The 24,338-nt window shown below is 42.7% G+C and overlaps 1 protein-coding gene and 1 pseudogene across 12 annotated transcripts in view; one reads left to right on the top strand and one right to left on the bottom strand.

The window, feature by feature from the left end:
* The window catches only part of GRB10 (growth factor receptor bound protein 10), a 212,968-nt gene that overhangs the window by 156,250 nt on the left and 32,380 nt on the right, over positions 1-24,338 (top strand). For 9 of the 12 annotated variants that reach the window (XM_009002182.4, XM_054237096.2, XM_009002177.4 and 6 more), the window contains one exon: positions 19,584-19,740. In XM_009002182.4, the coding sequence (XP_009000430.1) occupies positions 19,584-19,740 (157 nt within the window). Of the gene's footprint in view, positions 1-13,165; positions 13,430-13,797; positions 13,858-18,558; positions 18,832-19,583; positions 19,741-24,338 lie in introns of those variants that run through there. The other 3 variants (XM_035253409.3, XM_035253410.3, XM_009002183.5) reach the window with 3 other exon arrangements.
* On the bottom strand, positions 4,385-5,955 carry LOC144578298 (coiled-coil domain-containing protein 178 pseudogene; annotated as a pseudogene).

Below are 24,338 nucleotides of genomic sequence, written 5' to 3'. Positions count from 1 at the left end.
TCCAAAAAACATACCTAAAAAGGGGTCATTTCTGAAAACAAATCTCTAGCTGACTATAAAGCAAGCTAACTCTATCCCTGCTAGAATCTGAGCCCCAAAGGACAGTAGTTCCAAGAGAGCCCGTCCCCTGTTTGGGAGGAGCACTGAGGTTGAACCCTTAGCCCAGATTAAACCTTTCTGGAGATGACCCCCGCAGGAACACCAGTACTGGGGGTCATAGCCCAGATGCCTTTCATGCCATACTTTCCTTTTTTCTTTTTTTTTTTTATTTCACAGTTGTGCAACTTGAGGTGCAATGACACTAAAGTGGGCAAACTAATAATAATTAGTAACAGGATTCAAGTTTTCAATCCCCAAGCCAATACTCCTTCCATTACAGTGCATGTTTGTATGTCTCAAACAACTTTCCTCCACACTCATTCCCAACTGAACTTGCTTTCTAATTCACTGAAAAATACTGAAGTAATCAGAAAACATTGTCCACAAATTTCCAGCAACCATCTTTGTCGGTGTTGGTCTAGTTTACCCTCTCTCATTTTACTGTGGATGTTTTTAGCAAAGCCCAATCCTTCTACTCGTGCAATCAATTCCACCCCATCTCATCTGCTCAGGAGACAATGTCTCAGCAGTTCCTTAATTCTTCTCTAACTCTCCTTCCATGTTTCCTCCTCTCTACTCAATCATTTGCATTCACATACAAATACTTTGAAAGTCAGTCTTCTCAGGCTCACATTTTGCCCTCTCTTGTTTATTTTTCTCCTTATGTTTATATCAAAATTCTTGAATGAACTGGCTCCTCTACTCATGTCTGCTCAGGTTCTCCTCTCATTTTCTGTGGAATCTGTTCCAATCAGATTTTTTTTTCATTATGAGATATAATTCTGTTGAAAAAACTTCTCTTGCCAACGTTACCAATGATTTCTTCTCTATCCTGAGCTTAACTCATTTAATGATTGCAAACATTATCATAGAGATAATGTTTTACATAGAGTAAAACATTGATCCATCAGTAGTAACATTTATGTTTTGAATTCTTATTTGAAAGGAATACAAGAAATGAGAACTGATGTGTACTCTATCTCATGATCTTTCTTAGAAACATTGACAGAAATTTTGGGTAATCTCTCTGAGACTCCCGGTACAGTGAACTCTCGCACAAAACAAGGATTTTACGTAGAGTAAAAACCTTGCAAATTAGTGTCTCCAGAAAGGATACTTTCCCTCAACTCCAGACCTGTTTATTAACAAACTACCTGACATCTCCACTTGAATATTTCAAATCCATCTCAGATATTACATGTTTAAAACTGATCTCCTGGTATGACCACATCATTTTAGTTGTGCAGGTCAATCATCCCGGTGTCATTCTTTACTCCTCTACTTTTCTTACTCCCTTCATCTAGTCCTCAAAAGATTCTGTTGGCTCTATTTTTAAAATACACCCTGAATTTGACCACTTTTCACTACTGCCACAGGCACCATCTTGACCCAAGCTATCAAAATCTCATATCTGGGTCATTAAAATAGCCTCTCTTTGTCTGTCTTTGACAACTTTCAGTCTATTTTGAACCCAGTTTCCAGAGTGATCCAATTAAATCCTAATTTAAATTTTGTCACTTCTCATCTCAAAGCTCTCAGTGGTTTTCCAGCTCACTCTGAGGAAAAGCCAATGGTCTTTAGGTCTCTAAATAATATATCCCTTTATTATTTCTTGTTTTCGTCTTCCTCTTTCTCTCTTTTATGCTGGCCTGGTATTACCTTTATTCTTATAGATATGCTTTTGTCTTAGTGACTTTGTGCCTTTGGCATTACTGCAATACCTTTCCCACAAATATACACATTGCTAGTTCCTCAGTTCTTTCATATTTTTACTAAAAGATACTCCTTCTCACCTAATACTTCTCTTCCCATCCTATCTAGAATTCTGTCCCTTCCCCAACACATATTCCTATCCCCATTCTAGATTAATTTATTAATACACCATATGCTTTATTTATCTTGTTTGCTATGTGTCTCCGTCACTAGGAAAAGAATTTCTGCTTTATTTACATTGTAACTTGAATATCTAAAAGAGTGCTTCCCATGAAGCAGATCTTTCATACCGTTGAATAAAGGATGGTGTCACAGATCCGTCAGTAGTAACATTGATGTTTTGAATTCTTATTTGAAAGGAATACAAGAAATGAGAACTGATGTGTACTCTATCTCATGATCTTTCTTAGAAACATTGACAGAAATTTTGGGTAATCTCTCTGAGACTCCCGGTACAGTGAACTCTCGCACAAAACAATTAATTCCGTGACATCGGCCACATTATCATTGTCTTCTAATCATGCAAGTTAAGTAGTTCCTACCTCACACCCTTCAATGTTTTTTATGCTCTTGATATTAAAAGAACATGGGGTATTGGGATTTCTAATGAGAGTATAATGGCATCCTAAAAGCTATAGCATACATTTAATATGCATATAAATTTCAGTTTTGTATTTTATTATTATATGTTTGACTTTGAAGTATTTTCTTCCTTCTCTCCTTTCTCTTTGTGGAGGTTCTGTTTCATGATGTGCTACTGATCAGGCCTGTTATCCTAATGGTAGAATCCCAAAGGAAAACATGTTTCAGATGTAAATTATTCCGCTCAGATTCCCTGGTGGTCATGGAAAGCAGGAGAAATTCTTGATGTTTGAAGTCACTGTCACCATTGTCAAAGCACTGTTTCTTATCTCTGATCGAGGTATCAAGTGATAGCTGTTTATCATATATATTGAAATAATTATCCTTTTCTTTTTTGAGACGGAGTTTCGCTCTTGTTACCCAGGCTGGAGTGCAATGGCGCGATCTCGGCTCACCGCAACCTCTGCCCCCTGGGTTCAGGCAATTCTCCTGCCTCAGCCTCCTGAGTAGCTGGGATTACAGGCACGCGCCACCGTGCCCAGCTAATTTTTTGTAATTTTTAGTAGAGACGGGGTTTCACCATGTTGACCAGGATGGTCTCGAGCTGTTGACCTCGTGATCCACCCACCTCGGCCTCCCAAAGTACTGGGATTACAGGCTTGAGCCACCGCGCCCGGCCTGTCCTTTTCTTTAAGAATGTATCTGTAGCTGTTGATCCTCTCAAGCTAAACGCAGATTTTCTTCAAGTGAATCAGCTACTATTTTCTGAGTATGTTGAAGAGTTTTTTGCCTTATAGCAAGGAGCACTCTAAATCTCTGATCTTCCTCAAAGAGTCTCTCTTCACAGTCTTTTTTCTCTTGCATAAAATGATTGAACACAGTTTGTGCATATTCCCTTTTAAATCTCATACTTATAAATTTGTTCTTTAACAGTTCAAGTGTCTGCTCAAAACCTTTCTTTTGCTTTTAATTCCTCATTGAATTCATTGATTTTTTGCAAAGAACGTGATTGTCTTACTTTTAGTCACTTCTAAGTCATTAAAAATTAGTGAGCGTTTTCTCTCAATTTCTGTTCATGCGTCAAGGGTTTTCTTCCCCTTTTTTCGTAATTTTTTTCCATCTTTTTTCTAATATCATCTTTCTGCTCAAGTGTATTATCAAATGTAGCAGAATGTTCTTTGTAGAGATTTCTGATTCTTTCAGTTTCGTCTTCTAGTTGATGCAGAGGGTCCTCTAGTTCTGCCAGTGATACAGCACATATTGCTCTCTTTTTCGTAAGCTCTTTCCTCTCAAGTGCCTGGACTTCATGCATGGCATACAGTTTTTTTCTGAAGCACCATTCCAGCAGACACTTCACCTTGAGTGAGTTTTTTCAAGAATTCTTTTCTACCCTTGAACTTTCTTCTCGCTTCTGCTATCTTATCTTCCATTTCGTCTGTTTTGTGTTTGCTTAGGTGAAAAAGTAATGATGCGATAAGCCTCCTTGTGGATGTTCTTGAGATGTTTATCATTCTTTACCTTCATTTTTGTCAAAGATTTTATTGCAGACTCATGTTCTGATTTTTTCTTTATACTTTCGTTGATTTTTTCTGTCATTGTGTTAATATCAATCTCATGTTTTCTATTTTCTTCCATCAGTTGCATACATGCGAAAGAAATATCTGAATAATCTTTTGCAACATCAGAAAGCTCAATATCCCATGTTTTTTTTGCAGCATAAAAACCACTAACTGGTTCCAGATACTGATTTTCATGACTTTTTTTCCTCCAGGTGAGTTGACCATGAACTCTTCTCAAATCTTCCAGCCTTTTTGATAGAGAATTTAATTCATTTGTTGATGACTTTGTTTCCCTTATTACTTCAGTCACTTCCTCTTCCTTCTCCTCAATATCAGTGATAACACTGATGAAGAGTAATGACCAAATAATTCAAGTCGATCTGTCTCTCTTGTAGGCCTCTGTGCTTTTTTCATCCTGGTCAGTATCTTTAACTTGCCGAGCCTTCAATCTGACATTTTCACACACTTCTAAAACTTCCTCAAGTTCTTCATTAATATTTCTGTGTAGGTCCCTTACCTCCTTTTTTTTTTTTTTTTTTTTTTTAAATAACGGCTTTTCAGATCTTGAAGTTCCTGATTCGGCTTAGAGTCCAGTAAAGGGCCACGTTCATTCATGTAGTCTGTATCTGCTTGAATCTTTACATTTGCTTCTTCTAACTCTGTCTTTTGTTTTTCAAACTGTTGTAGTTGATTAGCTTTATCTTCAAGATGCCATTGTAATTCTGTAACATCTCTCAAATAGGCCTCATGTTCTTTCTGCACAGCCAATGGGAGTTCTTGAAGTTTCCAGACTGACCAGATTTCGTGTTAGTCATGTTCTTTCTTGATCTTTGTCGTTTTAAAGCTTCTTCAGCTTCTGCTCAGTCAGTTTCCAGACTTGTAATGAATTGAACAGCCTCTGACAGCAGTGTTTCCATTTCCTGCTTTAACTCTGGACACTTCTCATCTCTTTCTTCTGGTCTGGCCTCTTTTACTGGTACAGCTATACTCCAGTCTTCTTTCAGGTCTTTGTGGAAGAAGGTCTGCTCCATTCTTCAAAAGAAGTTTCAGACCTTTTCAAGTGCTCCTGTATTTTGGACTCCACATCTTGGATGTGTGAAATCATTTTGTTAACACATGGTGCTGGGATGTTTACTATGGCACAGCTGTGAAGTTGACATACAAGTAGCCAAAGTAAATGCCTTTATTCACCCCTTCAGTATTTGTCATTTTACTTTCGTGAAAACTTTCACTGGTCTCCTTAGAGGCTCCAAATAGAACCAAACTTTGAGATGTGACATTGCCTTCATTTGTCCTTGACCATGTCTGCTCTCCGAGAGCCTTTATTCCTGACATGTTAAACCTATCTTGGTTTGATCATCTCTAGTGGAAGTAGAGGAAATTGTCTTGTTTTCGGGTATAGTTATTAAGAATATTTTAAAACCTTTAAAGGGGAGATGTTGGAGTAGATCATCTTATTTGTGGTGCTTGAAATTCTCAGCCTCTCCGCCAGGAAGCTTTTCTGTATTTGCCTTGATTAAGCAGGCACTTCAAGCTCTCTCTCTGTGTTCCATCTCCTTCTATACCCCTAGGATATTATCTCTGGGACCAAAACCTGAGGGAGCCTGCAGGACAGAGCAGGCGAGCACTGCCCCGGGCCTTTCGATCCCCCCCACCCCCGCCTCCCCCACCCCGAACAGCCCAGTCTCAGGGGCCATGCCATATTTTCTTAGCCCTACTCCCCTTTAATCCACCAAGGGAAATTTTTTAAAAGTCGTTTTAAATTTTAGTTTTGACAAAATGATCCTATTTTATAAAAATATGTTTTTCAAAATAACAGGCTATGCATATCCATTTTAGAAAAGTTAAAAAAAAATGCAGACGAGCACATCAAAACTGATTCTTCCAGATAAGCCTGTCTACTTGGTATAAAACAAGGGTAGAGGCCTTCGAATCTTACTGCTTCGAATCTTACTGTCCACTCACTTAGCCCGTGAGACCTGTACTCTGCGGAAAGCCCCATTAGGGTCTCCGAAAACCACGGTTGACTGTCAAGAACTCTTTTTAGTTATTTCTAGAACTTTGTCTTTTTTAGAAAAAGGGTTTGTAAAGACAACATCTTAACATCTTTTTGATTCTTACTGAAAACTTGAAAGCTATTGATTATAAAGCAGACTTTTAAAACTTGTTTGTTTTTAAATTTTAGGCTTGTGGGTACACGTGCAAGTTTGTTACATGGATATATTGCATAATGGTGAGGTTTGGGTTTCTACTGTACTCCCCAAAATAGTGAAGATTGTTCCCAATAGGTAATTTTTAAAACCTTCACCTCCTCCTTCCATCCTCCTCCATTTTGGAGTCCCCAGTGTCTATTATTTCCATCTATATGTTTATGTGTACCTATTGTTTACCTCCCACTTGTAAGCGGTAATATGTAGTTACTTTTTTGTTTCTGAGTTACTTCACTGAAGATAATGGCTTCCAGCTCCACCCATGTTGCTGCAAAGGACATGATTTCATTCTTTTTTATGATTACATACTATTCCGTGGTGTATATTACCACTTTTTAATTACAGTCTACTGTCGATAGACATTTAGGTTGATTCTGTGCCTTTGCTATTGTGAATAGTGCTGTGATAAACATACAGATACATGTCTTTTTGATGTAATGATGTCTTTTCCTTTGGGTAGATACCCAGTAGTGGCATTACTGCGTAATTCTATTTTTATTTCTTTGGGAAATCTCCATACTGTTTTCCAATAGGTTGTACTAATTTACATTCCGATCAGCAGTGTATTTGGCTTCCCTTTTCTCCACATTTATGTCAACATCTTCTGTGGTTGTTTTTTTTTTTTTTTATTTTTTACTTTTTAGTGATAGCCATTCTGAGTGGTATAAGGTATCTCATTGTGGTTTTAATTTGCATTTCTCTGACTCGTGATGTTGAGCATCTCTTTGTGTGTTTATTGGCCACTTGTATGTCTTCTTTTGAGAAATGTCTGTTCATGTTCTTTGCCCAGTTTTTAATGGGATTGGTTGTTTTTTTCTGGCTGAGTTGCTTGAGTTCATTGTAGATTCTGGGTATTAGTTCTCTGTTGGAAGCATAATTTGCAAATATTTTCTCCCATTCTCTGTGTTGTCTATTTACTGCACAGAATCTTTTTAGTTTAATTAAGTCCCATTTGTCTATTTTTATTATTGCTGCATTGCTTTTGGCGGCTTAGTCATAAATTCTTTGCCTAGGCCAAAGTCCAAAGTTTTTTTTCCTAGGTTTTCTTCTATGCCTTTTATACTTTCAAGTCTTATATTTAAGTCTTTAATCCATCTTGAGTTAATTTTTATGCATGGTGAGAGACAGGGGCCCAGTTTCATTGTTCTGCATGTGACTAGAATTTCCTGTAGATTTTTCAGTTTGTGTGGTTAGAGATGCTCATAGAGGTTTTCCCAGCACCATTTATTGAATAGCATCCTTTTCCCGTTGTTTATTTTTGTCAACTTGGCTAAAGATCAGTTGGTTGTAGGTATGTGGCTTTCTGTGTTCTTTATTCCATTCCATTGATTTCTATGTCTGTTTTTGTACCAGGATCATGCTGTTTTAGTTCCTTCAGTGATATAATTTGAAGTCAAGTAATATAATACCTCTGGCTTTGTTCTTTTTGCTTAGAATTGCTGTGGCTATTCAAGCTCTTTTTTTTTTTCTTCCACATGAACGTTACATTCATTTTTTTTCTAATTCTGTGAAGAATGACATTGGAAATTTGATAGAAATTATGTTGAATCTGTAGATTGCTTTGGGGGAAGTTATGGTAATTTTAATGTTACTGATTCTTCCAATCCATGAGCATGGGATGTCTTTCCATTTGTTTGTGCCATCTATGATTCCCTTCATCAGGATTTTGTAGTTTTCCTTGTAGAGATCTTTCACGTCTTTGGTTAGATGTATTCCTAGGTATTGTGTGTGTGTATGTTGCATGTTTGTGGCTGTTTTAAACAGGATTGAGTTCTTGATTTCATTCTCAACTTGAAAATTATTGTTGTATAGAAGTGCTAATGATTTTTATATGCTGATTTTGTATTCTGAAACTTTACTGAAGTCGTTTATCAAGTCTAGGAATCTTGGAGGTGTCTTTAGGGTTTTCTAAATAGAAGATTATGTCATCACTGAGTGTGGTGGCTCACACCTGTAATCCCAGCACTTTGGGAAGTTGAAGTAGGTGGCTCATGCTTGAGTCCAGGAGTTTGAGACCAGCCTGGACAATGTAGTGAGATTTCATCTCTATAAAATGGTACAGAACAAATTAGCTGGCTGTGTGACACATCCCTGTAGTCCAAGCTACTTGGGAAGGTGAGGTGGGAGGATCGCTTGAGCTCAGGAGATGGAGGTTGCCATGAGCTGAGATCACACCACTGCATTCCAGCCTAAGTGAAAGAGCTAGACCCTGTCTCAAAATAAGTAAAAAAATGAATAAATCATGCTATCAATGAACACAGAAAATTTGACTTTCTCTTTTCCCACGTGGATACCTTTTGTCTCTTTCTCTTGCCTGATTGCTCTGGTTAGGACTTCCAGTACTATGTTGAATAGTAGTGGTGAGAGTGGACATTCTTATCTTATTCCAATTCTTAGGTGGGAAATGCTTTCAACTCTTCCCTGTTCAGTATTATAGTGGCTGCAGGTTTGTCCTGTATGGCTGTAATTCTTTCGGGGTATGTTCTTTCATTGTCTAGTTTGTTGAGCGTTTTCTTCATGAAGGGAATGTTATATTTTACTGAATCCTGTTTCTGCACCCATTTAGAGGATCATATGGTTTTTGTTTTTGTAAGATTTATTGCCAAGATAAAATGAGGAAACTGAGGCAGGTATGAAAAGAGATGAGAAACCAATTTATTCAGCTCCCAGGCAACCTCAGCAGTCCAAGAGGGGCCAGAGAAGTCACACCCGGTTGTTCAGGGCGTGGGTTTTTATGGGGTATGCAGGCAATTGATTGGTTACTGGGAAACAAAGAGAAAGCATTTCTATTGGCTGTTGAGGAGTAGGAAGTACATGAAACTAGCTGCCATTGGTAGGCAGGCAGGACTTTGGGTAAGTGGGCCTTGATTGACTACTGGGGAAACAAAGAGAAAGCATTTCTATTGGCTGTTGAGGAGCAGGAAGTACGTGGAGTTAAAGTAGGAAGTATCTGCCATTGGTAGGCAGGACCTTGGGTAAGTGGGCCTTGATTCACTACTGGGGAAACAAAGAGAAGGCATTTCTATTGGCTGTTGAGGAGCAGGAAGTACATGGAGTTTAAGTCGGAAGTAGCTGTCATTGGTAGGTGGGCAGGACCTTGGGTACTCGGGCCTGCCAGGGGTGTACGGGGCAGGGTATGGTGGGGCTTCTTTTAAAAAAAATTTCTCTGCAGGGTTTTTTAACAGCGGGCTGGAGGTTCGATGGATAATTTAGTGCTGTGTGCGGGCTTGGGCATGGTATGCAGAGGCGGGTGCGGGGAAGCTTTGTGGGGAAGCCAGATAATGAGCTCGGGTGATGACACAGTTATCAGGCATGGAGAGTGATGAATGTGTCCGTTTGACTCCCGGCAAGGCAACCGACCTTACAGTTTTTAGTTCTGTTTATGTGATGAATCACATTTATTGATCTGCCAATGTCAAACTATCCTTGCATCCCTGGAATTAAACCCACTTGATCATGATGTATTATCTTTTTAATGTATGGTCAGATATGGTTTGCTAGTATTTTGTTGAGGACTTTTACATCTATGTTTATAAGGGATATCGGCCCATAGTAATCTTTCCATTTTGTGTCCTTGCCTGATTTTAGTATCAGGGTGATACTGGTTTTGTAGAATTAGTTAGGGAGGAATTTCTTTCCAAATTTTTAGAATAGTTTCTGTAAGATTGGGACCACCTCTTGTTTGTATGGCTGTTAAAATTTCGGCTGTGGAGCCAGGTGCAGTGACTCAAGCCTGTAATCCCAGCAATTTGGGAGTCCGAGGTGGGTAGATCACTTGAGGTCATGAGTTCGAGACCAGTTTGGCCAAGATGGCAAAACCCTGTCTCTACTATCTCTACTAGAAAATACAAAAATTAGCCAGGTGTGGTGGCACGTGCCTGTAGTCCCAGCTACTTGGTAGGCAGAGGCATGAGAATTGCTTGAACCCAGGAGGTGGAGGTTACAGTGAACCAAGATCACACCACTGCACTCCAGCCTGGGAGATGGAACAAGACTCTGTCAAAAAAACAAAAATTAGCTGTAGATCTATCTGGTCCTGGGCTTTTCTTTTTTAATTGGAAGATTTTTTAAAATTACTAATTCAATGTTGTTACTCCTACTGGTCTATTTAGGATTTCTGTTTCTTCCTGATTCAATCTCAGGAAGTTGTATGTTTCCAGGAATTTATCCATTTCCTCTAGATTTTTTAGTTTGTATGGATAGAAATGTTCATAATAATCTGTGATGATCTTTTGTATTTCTGTGGTATCAGTTGTAATGTCACCTTTTTCATTTCTAATTGTGCTCATTTGAATCTTCTTTTGTTCTTGGTTAAACTTGCTAGCTATCAATTTTATTTATCCTTCCAAAGAACTTTTTATTTCATTGGCCCTTTGTGGTGTTTTTTGCTGTTTTTTGGGGGGGCTCTCAATAACACTTAGTTGTGCTCTGATCTTTATTTTATTTCTTCTGCCAGCTTTGTGTTTTGTTCTTTTTTTTTTTAGTTCCTTGAGGTATGACATTAAGATTGTTAATTTGATAACTTTCTGTCTTTTTGATGTAGACATTTAACACTATAAACTTTCTTCTTATCACTACTTTTGCTGTATTCCAGAGGTATTGATATGTTGTATCTCTATTTTCATTCATTAAAAAAAATGTTTTTCTACCTTAAGTTCATTGTTTACCGAAGTCATTCAGGAGCACATTTTTTAGTTTTCATGTATTTGTGTAGTTTTGAGAGCTCCTTATGGTATTGATTTTTAATTTTATTACACTGTGGTCCCAGAATATACTTGATATGATTTGGATTTTTAAAAAAATGTATTGAAATGTGCTTTATGGCAAAACATCTGGTCAGTTTTGTTTCATGTGCAGATGAGAACGACGTGTATTCTGCTGGTGCTTAGTAGCAGGTTCTGTATATGTTCATTATTTCTGTTCGGTAAGGTCTAGCTTAAGTCCAGAGTTTCTTTGTTGACTTTCTGCCTCAGCTACCTGTCTAGTGTTGTCAATGGGGTGTTGTAGTCGCCCACTGTTATTATATTGCTGTCATTCTCTTCTTTTCGATGTAGTAGTATTTGTCTTGTGGATGTGGGTGCTTTGGTGTTTACCCACATATTTCCAGAAGTTAAGTCCTCTTGTATTGAATGCATTCTTATTATATAATGCCCTTCATTGTCTTTTTTTGTTTGTTGGTTTGTGTTCGCTGTTGTTAAGGTCTGTTTTATCAGATACAAGAATGGCTACTCCTGCTCACATTTGTTTTCCATTACATGATATATCTTTTTTTCACCCATTTACTTTATGAGTCTATAGGTGTCTTTAGCCATTAGGTTGGTGGGTCTCCTGTAGACAGCAGATGACTGGATTTTGTTTTTTTAATCCAGCTTGCCAGTCCATGTCTTTTAAGTGGAATATTTAGACCATTTGTGTTCAAGGTTAGTATTGGTATTTGAAGTTTTATTCTTGTCACAGTGTTGTTAGCTGGTTTATTTGTAGTCTCAGTTGTGTAAGTGCTTTATACAATCCGTGAGCTTTGTCTACTTATGTGTGCTATTATGATGGTGAGTATCATCCTTTTGTTTCATGTTTATAACTCCTTTGAGAATTTTTTAATAGAATTTGTCTAGCAGTGACAGATTCCTTCAGCACTGACTTATCTGGGAAACACTTTATTTCTCCTTCATTTTCGAAGCTTAGTTTGGCAGAATACAAAATTTTTGACTTATATTTCTTTTTTCTTAAAAGAGGCTAAAAATAGACCCCCAATCTCTTCTGACTTGTAAGGTTTCTGCTGAGAAGTCCGCTATTAGTCTAATGGGATTTCCATTGTGGGTGATTTGACACTTCTATCTAGCTGCTTTTAAGATTTGTTTTTTCATGTTGACCTTGAATTAATCTGATGACTGTATTCTTTGGGGAGTGTGCATCTTCTATAGTATCTCTCATAGGTTCTCTGAATTTTTTATATCTGCATATCTACATCTCTAGCAACTTTGGGGAAAGTTTCCTGAATTACTCCTTCAAATATGTTTCCAAACTTTTTTTTTTTCTTCTCTTTTAGGAATAATAAGTCCTAGGTTTGGTTGCTTTGAATAATCTCACATTTCTCAAAGACTTTATTTTTTTAACAAAAATTTATTTTTTCTTCTTATCTGGGTTATTTGAACGACTGTCTTCAAGTCTCCTCTATTGTTGAGAATAGAATTCTCTGTTGTTGAGTAGAGGATTTCTTCTCTATTGTTGAAGCTTTCAATTGTTTCTTAAAATTCCTTTAGTGACTTTATTTCCATAAGTTGCTCATTTTTGAAAATACACACACACACACATATATATGCATACATACATACATATATATATTTCATCTCCATAATTACTCTTCTGGATTTTTTTAATTGGTTTTCAACTTCCTCTTGGGTCTGATTGAGTTTCCTTACACTCCATATCTTGAATTCTTTGTCACTTCAAAGTTTCCTCGTGGTTAGGAACCATTGCTAGAAGGCTAATGTGGATGTCCCAACATCGTTTCTTCAGGGAGCTGGAGTGTTTATGTTGGTTTCTTCTTATCTGTAGAAGCTGTTACTTATTTTGTAATTTACCTTCATGTGGTAGGATTTTTTTCTTCTCTCCCCCGCCTTGAGCATCTGACTATTCTGTATATTGGTTAAGTTCCTTTGGCTTGGCTTCGCTTCTCTGTACTTTTAGGGGACCAAGGCTGTTATGAATTACTTGGTTATAGACAGCTTTAGTGTAGTGGTTTCCTCAAACGCTAGCTGTTTGTAGGTTGCAGTAACAGTGTGCAGGGCCTGTGGTCAGGCTCACTGTCTCCTACAGAGAAATGGGGAGGTGGAGGTTTCAGGAGGCTTATCTCATCCCCCACCTCTGTGCACTTATGTCAGCAGGACTTATGGAGTTATGCAGTTCACCCGACAGGCCAGTAGGTGGCGCTTGCAGTTGAGAGGCAGTTGCAATAATAGCAGTGGAATTCTTGGCCTTTGTTGATGTGGGGAAATACCAGGGTTTCCCTGGTCATGGATGGAATTCCCAGGGATCCCGCCCTGCACTCTGCCACCAGCCTGGCTGGAGGCAGCAGAGCTGGGCAGGGCTGGGTCTGGCAAGTCTGTGACCAGACTCTCCAGGGCAGGTGCAAGTGTCAACTTTGGCGAGGGTCTAGGGGCAGCTCTCAGGCCACTGGGACAACCCCCTAGGGTGCAGCATGGTTGCCTTTCCTGCGCCACAGAGTCTGTTCAGGAGGAGGAGCAGCCAGGATGCTTAGCCCAGCAGGTAGCCCCGGAGATTGCCAGCTCACACTGCCCCAACCCTGTGGGTGTCCCTCCAGCATCCAGCCCTAGCAACAGACCCAACCGACTAGGCTCCTCCCAAGTCATCCACACCACCCTGCGTTCCTGGTGTTCAGGACCTCAGGACTCCCTGCAGCAGAAACCGCAGCTATCAGGGCTCGTCCTTCCAGGTCTGGTCTCACTAAGGGCAGGGCACCTGCCTCCCATGCCACCACTTGAACCTACGCCACACTCGTCGCTGTGTTCCAGCAGTGAGGGCGCCTCCACTATTTGAAATCAGGCCAGAAGTCTCATCTCCATAGCCCTGGGCAGTGTGCTGAGTCCTAGGGAGCTGAGACCAGGCCTCAGGGTCAAGCCCCAGCTGTGATGGGGAGCACTGAACTGCTCCCAGGCTCCAATAAACCATTTCAGGTGGGACAGTGCAGGCTATTAAGCACATTTCTTTCTTTTTTTTAAATTGTACTTTAGGTTCTGGGGTACCTGTGCAGATCATGCAGGATTGTTGCATAGGTACATACATGGCAAGGTGGTTTCCTGCCTCCATCCCCCCATCATGTGTATCTGGCATTTCTCCCTACGGTATCCCTCCCCACCCCCCGCTGTCCCTACCCTAGCCCCCCTGCAACTGCCCCCAGTATGTGATGCTCCCCTCCCTGTGTCCACATGTTCCTGTTGTTCAACACCCTTCTATGAGTGAGAACATGCGGTGTTTGATTTTCTGTTCTTGTATCCGTTTGCTGAGAATGATGGTTTCCAGATTCATCTATGTCCCTACAAAGGACACGAATTCATCGTTTTTTATGGCTGCATAGTGTTCCATGGTGTATATGAAGCACATTTCTTTTAAGTAAGTTTGAGTTTGAGTCACTATATAACTGAACAGGATTATTATGCGTGTTCTCATGGTGAATAGAGCCGTGTAATCACGCATAGTGATTCACTTATCATCCCTTATATCAAGAAATAACATCATTAATTTAAAACAGAACTAAAAACTAATGGCAGAAGTACATTCCTTTTTGCTGAGATGAATTTAGCCTACCCTGGTTGGTTCTGCCCTAGTCTGAAGTAAATGTAATTTACCCTAAACCTCCAGGCTTCTGGGTCTGTCCAGTTTCAGGGCTTCAGGGCCACATGGAATCAAAAGCCTTATTGTGTGAGGCCTTGGAGCCTGCCTGGCACACGCTGGGTGGTGGCTTGCAGTGGAGGAGAAAGGCAAGGAGAGCCAGGGAGGGGAGCCCCGGTTAGATCCTGGCTCTAGTACTTTCCCCCTCTGTGACATCCGGCAAGCTTTCTGCCTTCCAGAAATAGTTTCTTCTCCCATCAAAGGGGCTTGGAGTTAACCTATGCCGTGGAGTTAAGGCTTCTTCCGCCTTCCTGGCACAGCAGTCTTCCTGCTTTCTCCTCCAGGCCCCGCTGAGGCCCGGTAGGGTAGGGTAGGTTACCCAGAACAGGATTTCCTCCACATTCACCACCTCGGGTCACATCTTCGGGCCCTCTGCCTGCTTTGGTAGTTACTCTTCCCCTGTGAATGCCTCCCCCGGCCTTGTGATTCCGACCTGGCTTGTCTAAAACATTTACCACTAATATCACCAGAGTTACTAAAAACCCCAGTTTACATTACATGCTAAGAGAGCTTTCGTGCTAAAAATTAAGTTAGACAAAGATTAAGAACTAGGACGAAACTGATCCCAAGAGCTGCTGGCCCAGAAGCCCTCGATGTCTCAGTTTCTTTGTGAAGGTCTCAGGGTAGGTGCGGATGCCAGCTACTGTGATCAGTGTGTGCACCCTGGAGGCCGGGCCTCCTGTCCAGGGACATCTTACACTGCAGACCACTGGAAGAGGACAAAGAGAGTGTCCCATTTGCTATTTTTACAAGATGATTATTGCTGAGCCTGGAGCAAAGACTCACTGCCAGTCAGGAGGTCTTTTGGTTGCAGTAATGAGATAACCTGAGCCTGTACATCAGCCGACAGCAAGGTCTGACTGTCGCAGGAAGCAGGAGTGAGGGTCTGTGCTAAGACTGACAGCAGGGAGGGTCCTGAATGACTCCCACACACACATCAACCTTGTGGGGACCACTGAGACAAGGAACTAGGAGCCTCCGAGTGGAGTTTGGGGCCCTGGAGATATGATCTACCTTCAACTCCAATTGTTCTTAAACTTCTTCCTTTAAGTTTGCAAAAAATTAAGCTCTTGCTTTTTTGACTATGCAGTGAATATGTAAAAAGTGGCAGCAGAAAGTCTGGGGAAAATGGAACCTTCTCTTAGCACTTCAGGGCTTTTGTAATGGGATTCAGGGTCAAGCCAGCCTTGGGGCCTGGGTAGCTTTGCAAACTATTCCTTCCCCAGTGAACTCTGAAAGGACAGAGTTTCATGCTGTTGACATAATGATGCCCTCTTTAATATTATTGTTTTATTTTTAAAAGCAATTAGCTATGAAGGATTTTTTGTTTTGTTTTGTTTGTTTTTGTTTTTGTTTTTTTGCAGTAGAGAAAAGGAAATTGAGGATTTGGGGTTGGCTTTTCTGGCTGAATTGTTCCTGCTGCATCTCACTGGTCCTGAGGTTTGCTTTCTCCGGGTTGGAATCCTGTGTTGGAAGCAGCCCCCAGGGCCCCGCCCCTGCACCCTTCCATGGTGGTCCACAGGCCTTCAGCTGGAGCCTGCAGTGTCCCCAGTTTCACACTGGATCTAAGCACATCCCAGGGAGGGCAGGCGCTGGGAGCTGGGATCTTTTAAAGAGGTTATCTCATTAACCCATGTCACAGCAACACTGTGAGGCTGGTGCTGCTTACAGATTTCCATTTTACAGATGAGGAAACTGAGGCACAGAGGCTGGATGGCTCAGCCATGTTCCCATAGCTAGTTACTGATGAAGTGTGGTTATGGCCTAGTCTGTTTCCAAGCTCCTTTTTGGAACCTCCACCCTAGGCCAGGCTAGGTCACAACTAAGGTAGTGACTTCCATACACTGAGCACAGTGCTGTGCTTACGTTACTGATTCTCAGAGCAGTTCCCAGAGCTTGGATGAAGAAGACAAGTCTTGGATTAATAATTACCTGCCTGAGTACACAGAGCCAACAGGAAGCTAAGCCGGGGTAGAACTGGGATGGAACTGTGGGTCTCAGCTTCTCACCCCTCCTGGTGTTACCAGATTCTTATATTCCCTGAAAAAGTCATGCCTTGGAAATTAACTGCCCGTGGTAACAGTCTTCCTGCTGAACTGTGAGTTGCTGTGGGGCAAGGGCCTTGACCTGCTCAAGAGAAACTTCTAGGCCCACCCCGTGCAAGATGCTTGAATACTGGATGGGCCAGGGAGACCCAGGCCTGCTCTGCAGGAAACCTGGGCCCCCAGCACTGCCCAGGTGGTTACTGGTGCTGTACAGAATGCTGCTTCTAGAACTGCCAGCTCTAAAAGCCTCCGCGGTCGGTGGCTGTAGTCCCCTGTAACAGGAGCCCTTGTGCCTGGCGTGTTCCTTACAAACATCCTCATCAGTAGCTCTGAGCGTTGGCTGTCTGGTTTGAGGTAGCTGGTGGACACAGGGCTTGCTTGGTGTTCTGTCTGTGGGGCTTAGTTTTGTGTGTGGTTGGAGGGCCCTGGTGAGCTTGAGGAAGTACCAGAGAGCGCTGTGTTGGGGGCAGATGGGCCTGTCGCTGGAGCTGGAAGCTGCTTGCCTCTGTGTCTGGCTCATTCTGCTGCCTGCCCTGCCCCCTCAGGGTCTCGCCAGCCCAGCCTCTGTGGGAATCTAAAAGGAGTGGAGGTGGACGTGTGGCCAAGCACATTTCAGCTTTTAATACCCGGACTATTTATAGACCTTTGGGGGGATGGCTGTGGAACAGCAGGAGTTGGGGAGAGAGTTTAAAGAAAAATGCAGCAGGGCTGAAAAAAAAATCAGAAAACCATTGCCAGGGCTGATTTGGGCAAGAAAAGTGGCAAAGGGACTTGAGGAGATACCTAACAGGCACTTCAAGATAATTTCACTTTCTCAGAGAAGATCACGTATATTCTCAGTTCAGATAAGCTCATGAGAAACTCAGGAAAGATGCAGCGTTAGGAACCCTGATTTGGGAAGCCAAATACATGTACTGGTCCTGAAGACATTCGCTGTGATGGTTAGCACATTTATAAAGCGTCATTGGAGCTCAGTTAAATTTTGCAAATTCCTGTTTTCCTTTTATGTTAATGCATTTTAATAACATTATTATCTAGAACCCAGAGACCAGCTTTCTTCACTTAAATTGTGTTTCTACTTATTCAGCCATGTCAGCTCTGTTTGAATTTTCACCTGTTAGGGGGAGGTATACTTTCCTTGTGTGACACATAAATTCTGGAAAAGAGATGGTGGATTTCTTGAAAAGTAAAAACGAGTTGAAAACAAGTCCCTGGGTCCTGATTCAACCCCAGCCCTGGAATTTCTTTGACTTGGAGAAGTGGCCCCAAGGTGGCAGGCAGGGAGCAATGACCCTACCTGAGAATGCTGGCCCCGCAGCTGGTCCCCCATCTGCTGGGAGCTTAGCCTGCCGGCACAGAGAAGGACTCTTCCACTGTCACTAAGCCCAGCCCCTACCACCACCCGCAACTGGAAACTCAAGCCTAAGTGACATTGACTCCTTCCTGCCCACCAGGGTGACAGCTGACAGTAGCTAGCTGTAGGAGGAGGGTCAAGAAGGTCCCTGTAGGATGGTGCGGTCCCAGTTCCTGATTAAGGCAGGGGGCCTCCCAGCCCTTCCCGCTGCTGTCAGACTCCCTGCTGGCCACGGAAATCAAAGTTCAGAGCAAGTAAGCACGCCCCTCCAAATACAAGAAAAGGGTTCAGAGAGAGTGGGGAGCCTCAGAGGGAGTTTGTCAGGACAAACTGACATTCTCGCCCACCCTGCAGATCCAGCTCTAAAGCTGCCACTGACGGATCAGTTGTGGGACAAAGATTATTTGGAGGTTGGCAGATGGGTCTGGATTCAGAGAACGCACGTGCTTTAGCCTCTCAGCTGCCTGCGTGTGATTTCGCTGCCACAGGAAAGCATTGGGCAGAGATGTTTCTGACCAGTTGGCGTGAGAGTTGTGTTGTTGCGGTTGTTGTGGTTGTCATCCCCACCCCCAGGCCCCGGGCTCGTCATATGAGAGTCGGAGAGCAAGCCTGTGGGTCGATTGCATCACCGAGGCTGGATTCACTCCCTAAGCGAGCTGGTGCAAGGTCGCCTGGGAGCCCAGCAGGTGGGCTGGTGGCCTCTCTGCTGCCCGGAGACATCCTGCCCACCAGGGCACACACGGGCTCCACACAGTCAGCCTGGGACACTGGGGAGAGACGGAAACACGCTCCCTTACTAGAGGCAGTCGCGATTTAGAATGCCATCTTGCTCCTCTGACTGCTTTTTCTGGGCTGTTGAGGTAAGGATTTGTTAAACACACCTGTGTTCTGAGCAGGGTGCATTCCTGCAGGGTCGGGCCTGGGACGGGTAGACTCCCGTCCTCTGGACTCTACCTCTCTGTACCTTGGCCTGGAGCTGCTCAGTGTTCATGGGTTTGAAGGATACTGGGCAAATGAAGGCTTGCTTATAACTTTGTAGGGGTTAGGGGCTAAAGAATCTGGTGCGTGTGCTTCTGTTATGCCTTTCTTTTGAATTAATTTATGTCCACTCCACCCTGAGCCTCGGTGTCTGTGAGGTGCCACTGCTGGACCCTGTGCCCTGAGAGAATAGGTGGACTCGCCAAAAGTTATGATGGGGAGAGGGAGGTTCATAGAATTTGTTGTGCTTTGATTGTTTTTTTCAACTGGTTCAACTGTAAAATGTCCAACCCCGAGACCACCAGCGGTATTTTGAAGGAATCCTGTGAATCCTGTTGCTTCTTAAGACCGGTTTGATGGTTTAGCCGTGTGCTGTATGTTCCCATGCGTCGCCCTGGGCGTTTTAAGAGTGTCCTGTTGTAATACCTGCTCTGCCCCCAGGAGGTGGAAGGGGGAGGTGGGGAGGGAGAGTCACATCCCTGCAGCCGATGGGGACCTGTTGGCTGCTGGGAGAACAGCCCTGTGTGTTGGAGCGCTGCCGTTCTTAGTTTTGTTCTGTTTTCTTTTGTTTCAGTTTTTCTATCTTGAAAACCTGAAGTTGTTTATCTGTAAGTGTCCCCTTTGTGTGTTGCAGGATGTTAAAGTCTTTAGTGAAGATGGGACGAGCAAAGTGGTGGAGATTCTAGCAGACATGACAGCCAGAGACCTGTGCCAGTTGCTGGTTTACAAGAGTCACTGTGTGGATGACAACAGCTGGACGCTCGTGGAGCACCACCCGCACCTAGGATTAGGTAGGGAACCGTCGGAACAGGAATGGCACCCGGGGGTGCTCGTGTGGGATCGAACGAGGACCACCACTGCCAGATGCCAAATGTGTGACTGCAGTGTCTCCTCCCAAATTAGCAGGCAGTCTCTGGGTTTCCCTCGACTCTCCTGCCTCTTCTGTTTCCCTAAAATTTCACTTTCCTCCCCCCAGCCCCCGTTCCCTAGCGCTTTGGGAATGTTGCCTTGGATGGTTGAGGCAGTGACTTCCCAAGGGTTCAGACATGGGAAGGTTCCCTGTGGCTTGTACAGTCTCCGCAGCTGTCAGAGCCACTGGGAACTTGCCACACACCTGTAGGCGGGGACAGGAGGGAGGTGCCCTTGAGACACTGATGACTTGCACAGGATTGCAGCTGCCCTTCTGAGAGCAGCAGCTCCTCAGCTGATGGAAGAAGGGAGCCATGGTTACAGGCAGCAAAGTGCAGAGAGGTCCGCTGGGAATCGGAGCCCATTGTGAAGCACTTTGCTCTAAGTTAGAGTTGAGTGTTAACGTGGCATCTCTGCTCGCTGGTTAATAATGCCTTCAACAGCATACATGCACGTGTGTGTGTGTGTGTGTGTGTGTGTGTGTGTCGTGCGTGCATGTTGTGCCTGAAAAGCAAGAGAACATTTTGTATCACAGAATATTTGAAGATATTGGCTATTTATTGAGGTATTTTATTCGGGTGGCTTATTTTAGGTAAAAAAGCTTTTCAGACTTTTGCTTAAATTATCAGATAAAATATAGTTTTTACAAGGTCATAGGGAAATATTTAAAACCAGAATTTTTTCTAAATCAACAGGTATATTTCTTCCATGTTTTGAGGGAGAGAAAAACAACACAGATTGGAAACTTCCCATCATTCTAAATTTTTCTCATGAACTCTTTTGAAAGGTTAAAAAATCGAATGTAGGCCTCTAGGTCTGGAATATGTATGTATTCAACTGCGTAGCATTGTTCCAGGTAATATTATACAATGTAAGCCTTAATAATGCAGTGTAAATTTGAGCTGATGTCACTCTAAGTCCCTGTTTTGTAGTGTGCCCTGTACTTTAGGTACACGGTATGCAAAGGAATCGGATAAAACTCTTGCTGGTTTCTCTCCCACCTCTGCTGATTGCCAGATGCATTCGTGTGAAGACAGAAGCCTTCTCTTCCATTGTCACTAACAGCTTTCTCCTGCCAGCATCACTTATTAGGTCCACAGTTAGTGCTGTGATATCACAGTTGTTCCCATGGAGACTGGCTTGGGGCGTCCATGAGTGGATCCTACCATGGTCTGATAAGGCTGCCAAAAGCACCTGCTGACACACAGTAACTTGGAAATTAAATAATAGTGGGAAACCTTCAGGATAGGTCTCTACATGTGTATATATATGTATGAAAAAATATATGATATAAAACCTTTAAAAAAGTCTGTATAGTTTGACAGTGATTATTGTTGAAAGCCCATTCAAAAGTCTGATTTTTTTCTCATTTGAAAGAATTATGGAAGGGACTTCTGCAGATACTTAGTACTTGAATATAATTTGCCACACTTAGGACACGTAGGAATTGGGTGCAGATATACATACATAAAATTGGAACATACAAGGAATGTTTCAGAAGTTTTGAGTTATCTATTTCATGTGACACCTTTGATTTCCAGACTGTCATGTGGTAGATAAATAAATGATACATTAAAATTTTAACAATAACCAGATGAAGAACCATTTACTCTGAGAGAATAGAAGAAGAAATGTGTATAAGCACACAGGATGTGTAGGGATGTGATATTTACACACCTTGTCTCTTTCTCTTCTTTATGGATGGACTTAATGCACTCTAGGGGGGATGATACTTTATTTTGAAATTAAGTATAAAAAGAAAAAAGGGAAAAAGAAGCAAGTGAAATGATGAAAAAGAAAAAGTAACATTTGTGTCAAATTTTAGGTCCTGTTTCACACACACAAAAATAAATAAATAAAAAACAGGATACATGAAATCCCTTAGAATATCCTTTCTCTCCTTCCTCAGTTTTCTTTCTCACCACCAGTTCCATTCTTGTTAGTGACTACTAAACACATTTTTCTATCAGCTAGGTTTGCAGAGGACTTTGCAAGTTTTTAGAGCCTCCAAGTTTCACCAGCCTATAAGGTGAGCACCCGCCAGACTCATTCCGATTGACACAGAGCTTCTGTGTCCCCATTCCTACAACTTCTCTGAATACTCTTTGTGGCCCAGCCTTATCTTATCACTTACTATTTTTTAAAAAATTGATTTAAGTTGCTATTTAACTAAAAATCTGATTTCTGCCGTGATTTAGCAGCATTGAACTGTCAGAAGCTCACTAGTGAGAAAATGCAGGACTGCAGGGTGCCTCTCAGAGAGCCCGTTGGGTATCTCAGCTTCATCCCCCTTGGACTGGGATGCAAGAGCCACAGGGCCAATAGGGGATTCTTCTTTGTTGTGGATGGTATTCCTGGGCCCTCTGGCCCTCCAGCTCTCAGGGCACATCCCCAGACATTGCTCTCCTGGTAGAGAGCACTTTCCTAGGTCATTACATGTCGGGTATTCTCACAGGGTAGTGGACATACACCAGGCAGGTGGTGAGGGCAAAAGCCAGGCAGTGCTTGCAAATCCATAAGGCAGATACTAAGGCAGATTGTAATCCAAGCTCCCCATAATTGAGGGTGTAGGGCACCCAAGTTGGACAGCATTTTAAGCCTATGTATAGCCTCCAAAATTGATGTTTTCAAGTATAATTATTACTGTTTGAATATCCCAAATCAAAAAATCTGAAATCTTAAATGCTCTGAACTTTGAAACTTTTTGAATACTGATTTGATGCTCAAAGGAAATGCTCATTGAAGCATTTCTGATTTTTGGATTTTGGATTGTTCAACTGGTAAATATAATGCAAATATTTCAAAATTTAAAAAAATCCGAAACCCAAAGCTTCTGGTGTCAGGCATTTAGGATGAGGGATACTCAACCTGTATAAGGGTCTTACCAGCTAAAGTATCAGTCCCTTAATAATAGTAAACCTTTCCGGAAGGAAGTGATGGCTTCAGAAAAAGTGACGGCAGCTCCCAAGATAGCCTGCAGCAGGTGGCTCCCTTTCCGTGGAAGAAGAGCCCCCGTGCGTGGGTGTCTGCAGCTTGCAGGGCATCGCTCCTCTGCGATGCTGGTCACCCTCCATTGGCAGCAACAGTGGCATCTCTGCTGTCACTCAGGAGAGCAGGTCCTCTGGCTGGGGGCAGATTGTCCTGTCCCCTCTGCACCGTGCTTGTGGGCAAACAGAAGGACTCCTATGAGCAGAGCAAGGTCATGTAACTCTTCCCAGTGTCAGCTCCTGGGGACATTCACCACTGGAAGCACTTGGAAAAGTTGTTGCAAAGCCCCTCGCCCTGGTAGGCAAAGCCCTAGTGACTGATGGTCTGTTTTACGATCCCCAGTTCACTTGGCCCTTTAAATGGTCCCTTTCTATGTTAGCAGTATCCCCAGGTTCTCTCAGTCTCAGTATCCGAAGGGTAGCTTTCAGCCCTGAAAACACTGTCTCTGACCCAGGCCACTCAGCAGCCAACGGTAAGTCCAGCTGGGCCTGCTGGAATGGGGCAGGTCTTTTGGAAGGTATCTCCATTCCTTCTGCCCTGAGCACATGAGCTGCGAGTCTCTGGAAGGTTCACTTTAGCCAGGGCAGCCTCACACATGGAGGACGCAGCCATATTAAACAGTCAGCCTGCAGACATTCAAGCAGACAAATTATATTTTAAAAGGAATCTTTGGCCAGGCACAGTGGCTCACGCCTGTAGTCCCAGCACATTGGAAGGCTAAGGCGGGAGGATCACTTGAGCCCAGGAGATTGAGGCTGCAGAGAGCTGTGTTCTCATCACTGCACTTCAGCTGGGTGACAGAACAAGACCCTGCCTCAAAAATAAAAGATAAAAGGAATTTTGAAAAATAACAAATGTAAACATACAAAACCAGCAGTATCTTGATGCCCCCTGAACTTGAAAGTGGGAACGCAGATAAACCCATCCCTGGGAATGTGGGGGCATCCATTGCCTTGGGCTCTTGCACCCAGGCCCCAAGTAACTGTAGACATCAGGCAGACTAAGGTCAGAGAATCTGGGAGAGGTTGGAACTTAGAGAACACAGTAAAGAGAAGAGGATGTCTGCCAGATCCTCCAGATTTTAGGGATTTGAGGAATTCTGTTATCCAAGGATTAGGTTGAAACAGAAAGAGCAACGAGTCCTTTTCGGGTTGTTAACAGCTTTGCATTTGTTCCTGGTCAGCTGAGAAACGCCATGGCAGTAACTGGAGGTGCTGTGGCTGCCACCCTTTTGGATGCTGGCAGCTGGACATGCAGAAAGGTGTGGAGAGAGCAACAGCCGGCGCCTGTTGACCCTTGCTGATTAGAGGGGGCTTTTCGCAGGCTGGTTTTATGTCTCTGTCTCCCTTTTACATGTGAAAAGCAACAAAAGATGTCCTTTCCCCCACTAAAATCTGTAAATAGAAAGAAGTCCACTTATGGGCTTCCACACGTCAGGGCTGTCTCACTGATCACTCCGTTGACAGTTTCTTAGCCTGGGAAAGCCTTGAGC

Source organism: Callithrix jacchus, chromosome 11 (assembly GCF_049354715.1).
Source record: "Callithrix jacchus isolate 240 chromosome 11, calJac240_pri, whole genome shotgun sequence".
In the NCBI taxonomy this organism is placed as follows: domain Eukaryota; kingdom Metazoa; phylum Chordata; class Mammalia; order Primates; family Cebidae; genus Callithrix; species Callithrix jacchus.
The sequence above is the reverse complement of the archived record's forward strand: the minus strand, read 5'-3'. Positions and strand labels throughout refer to the sequence as shown.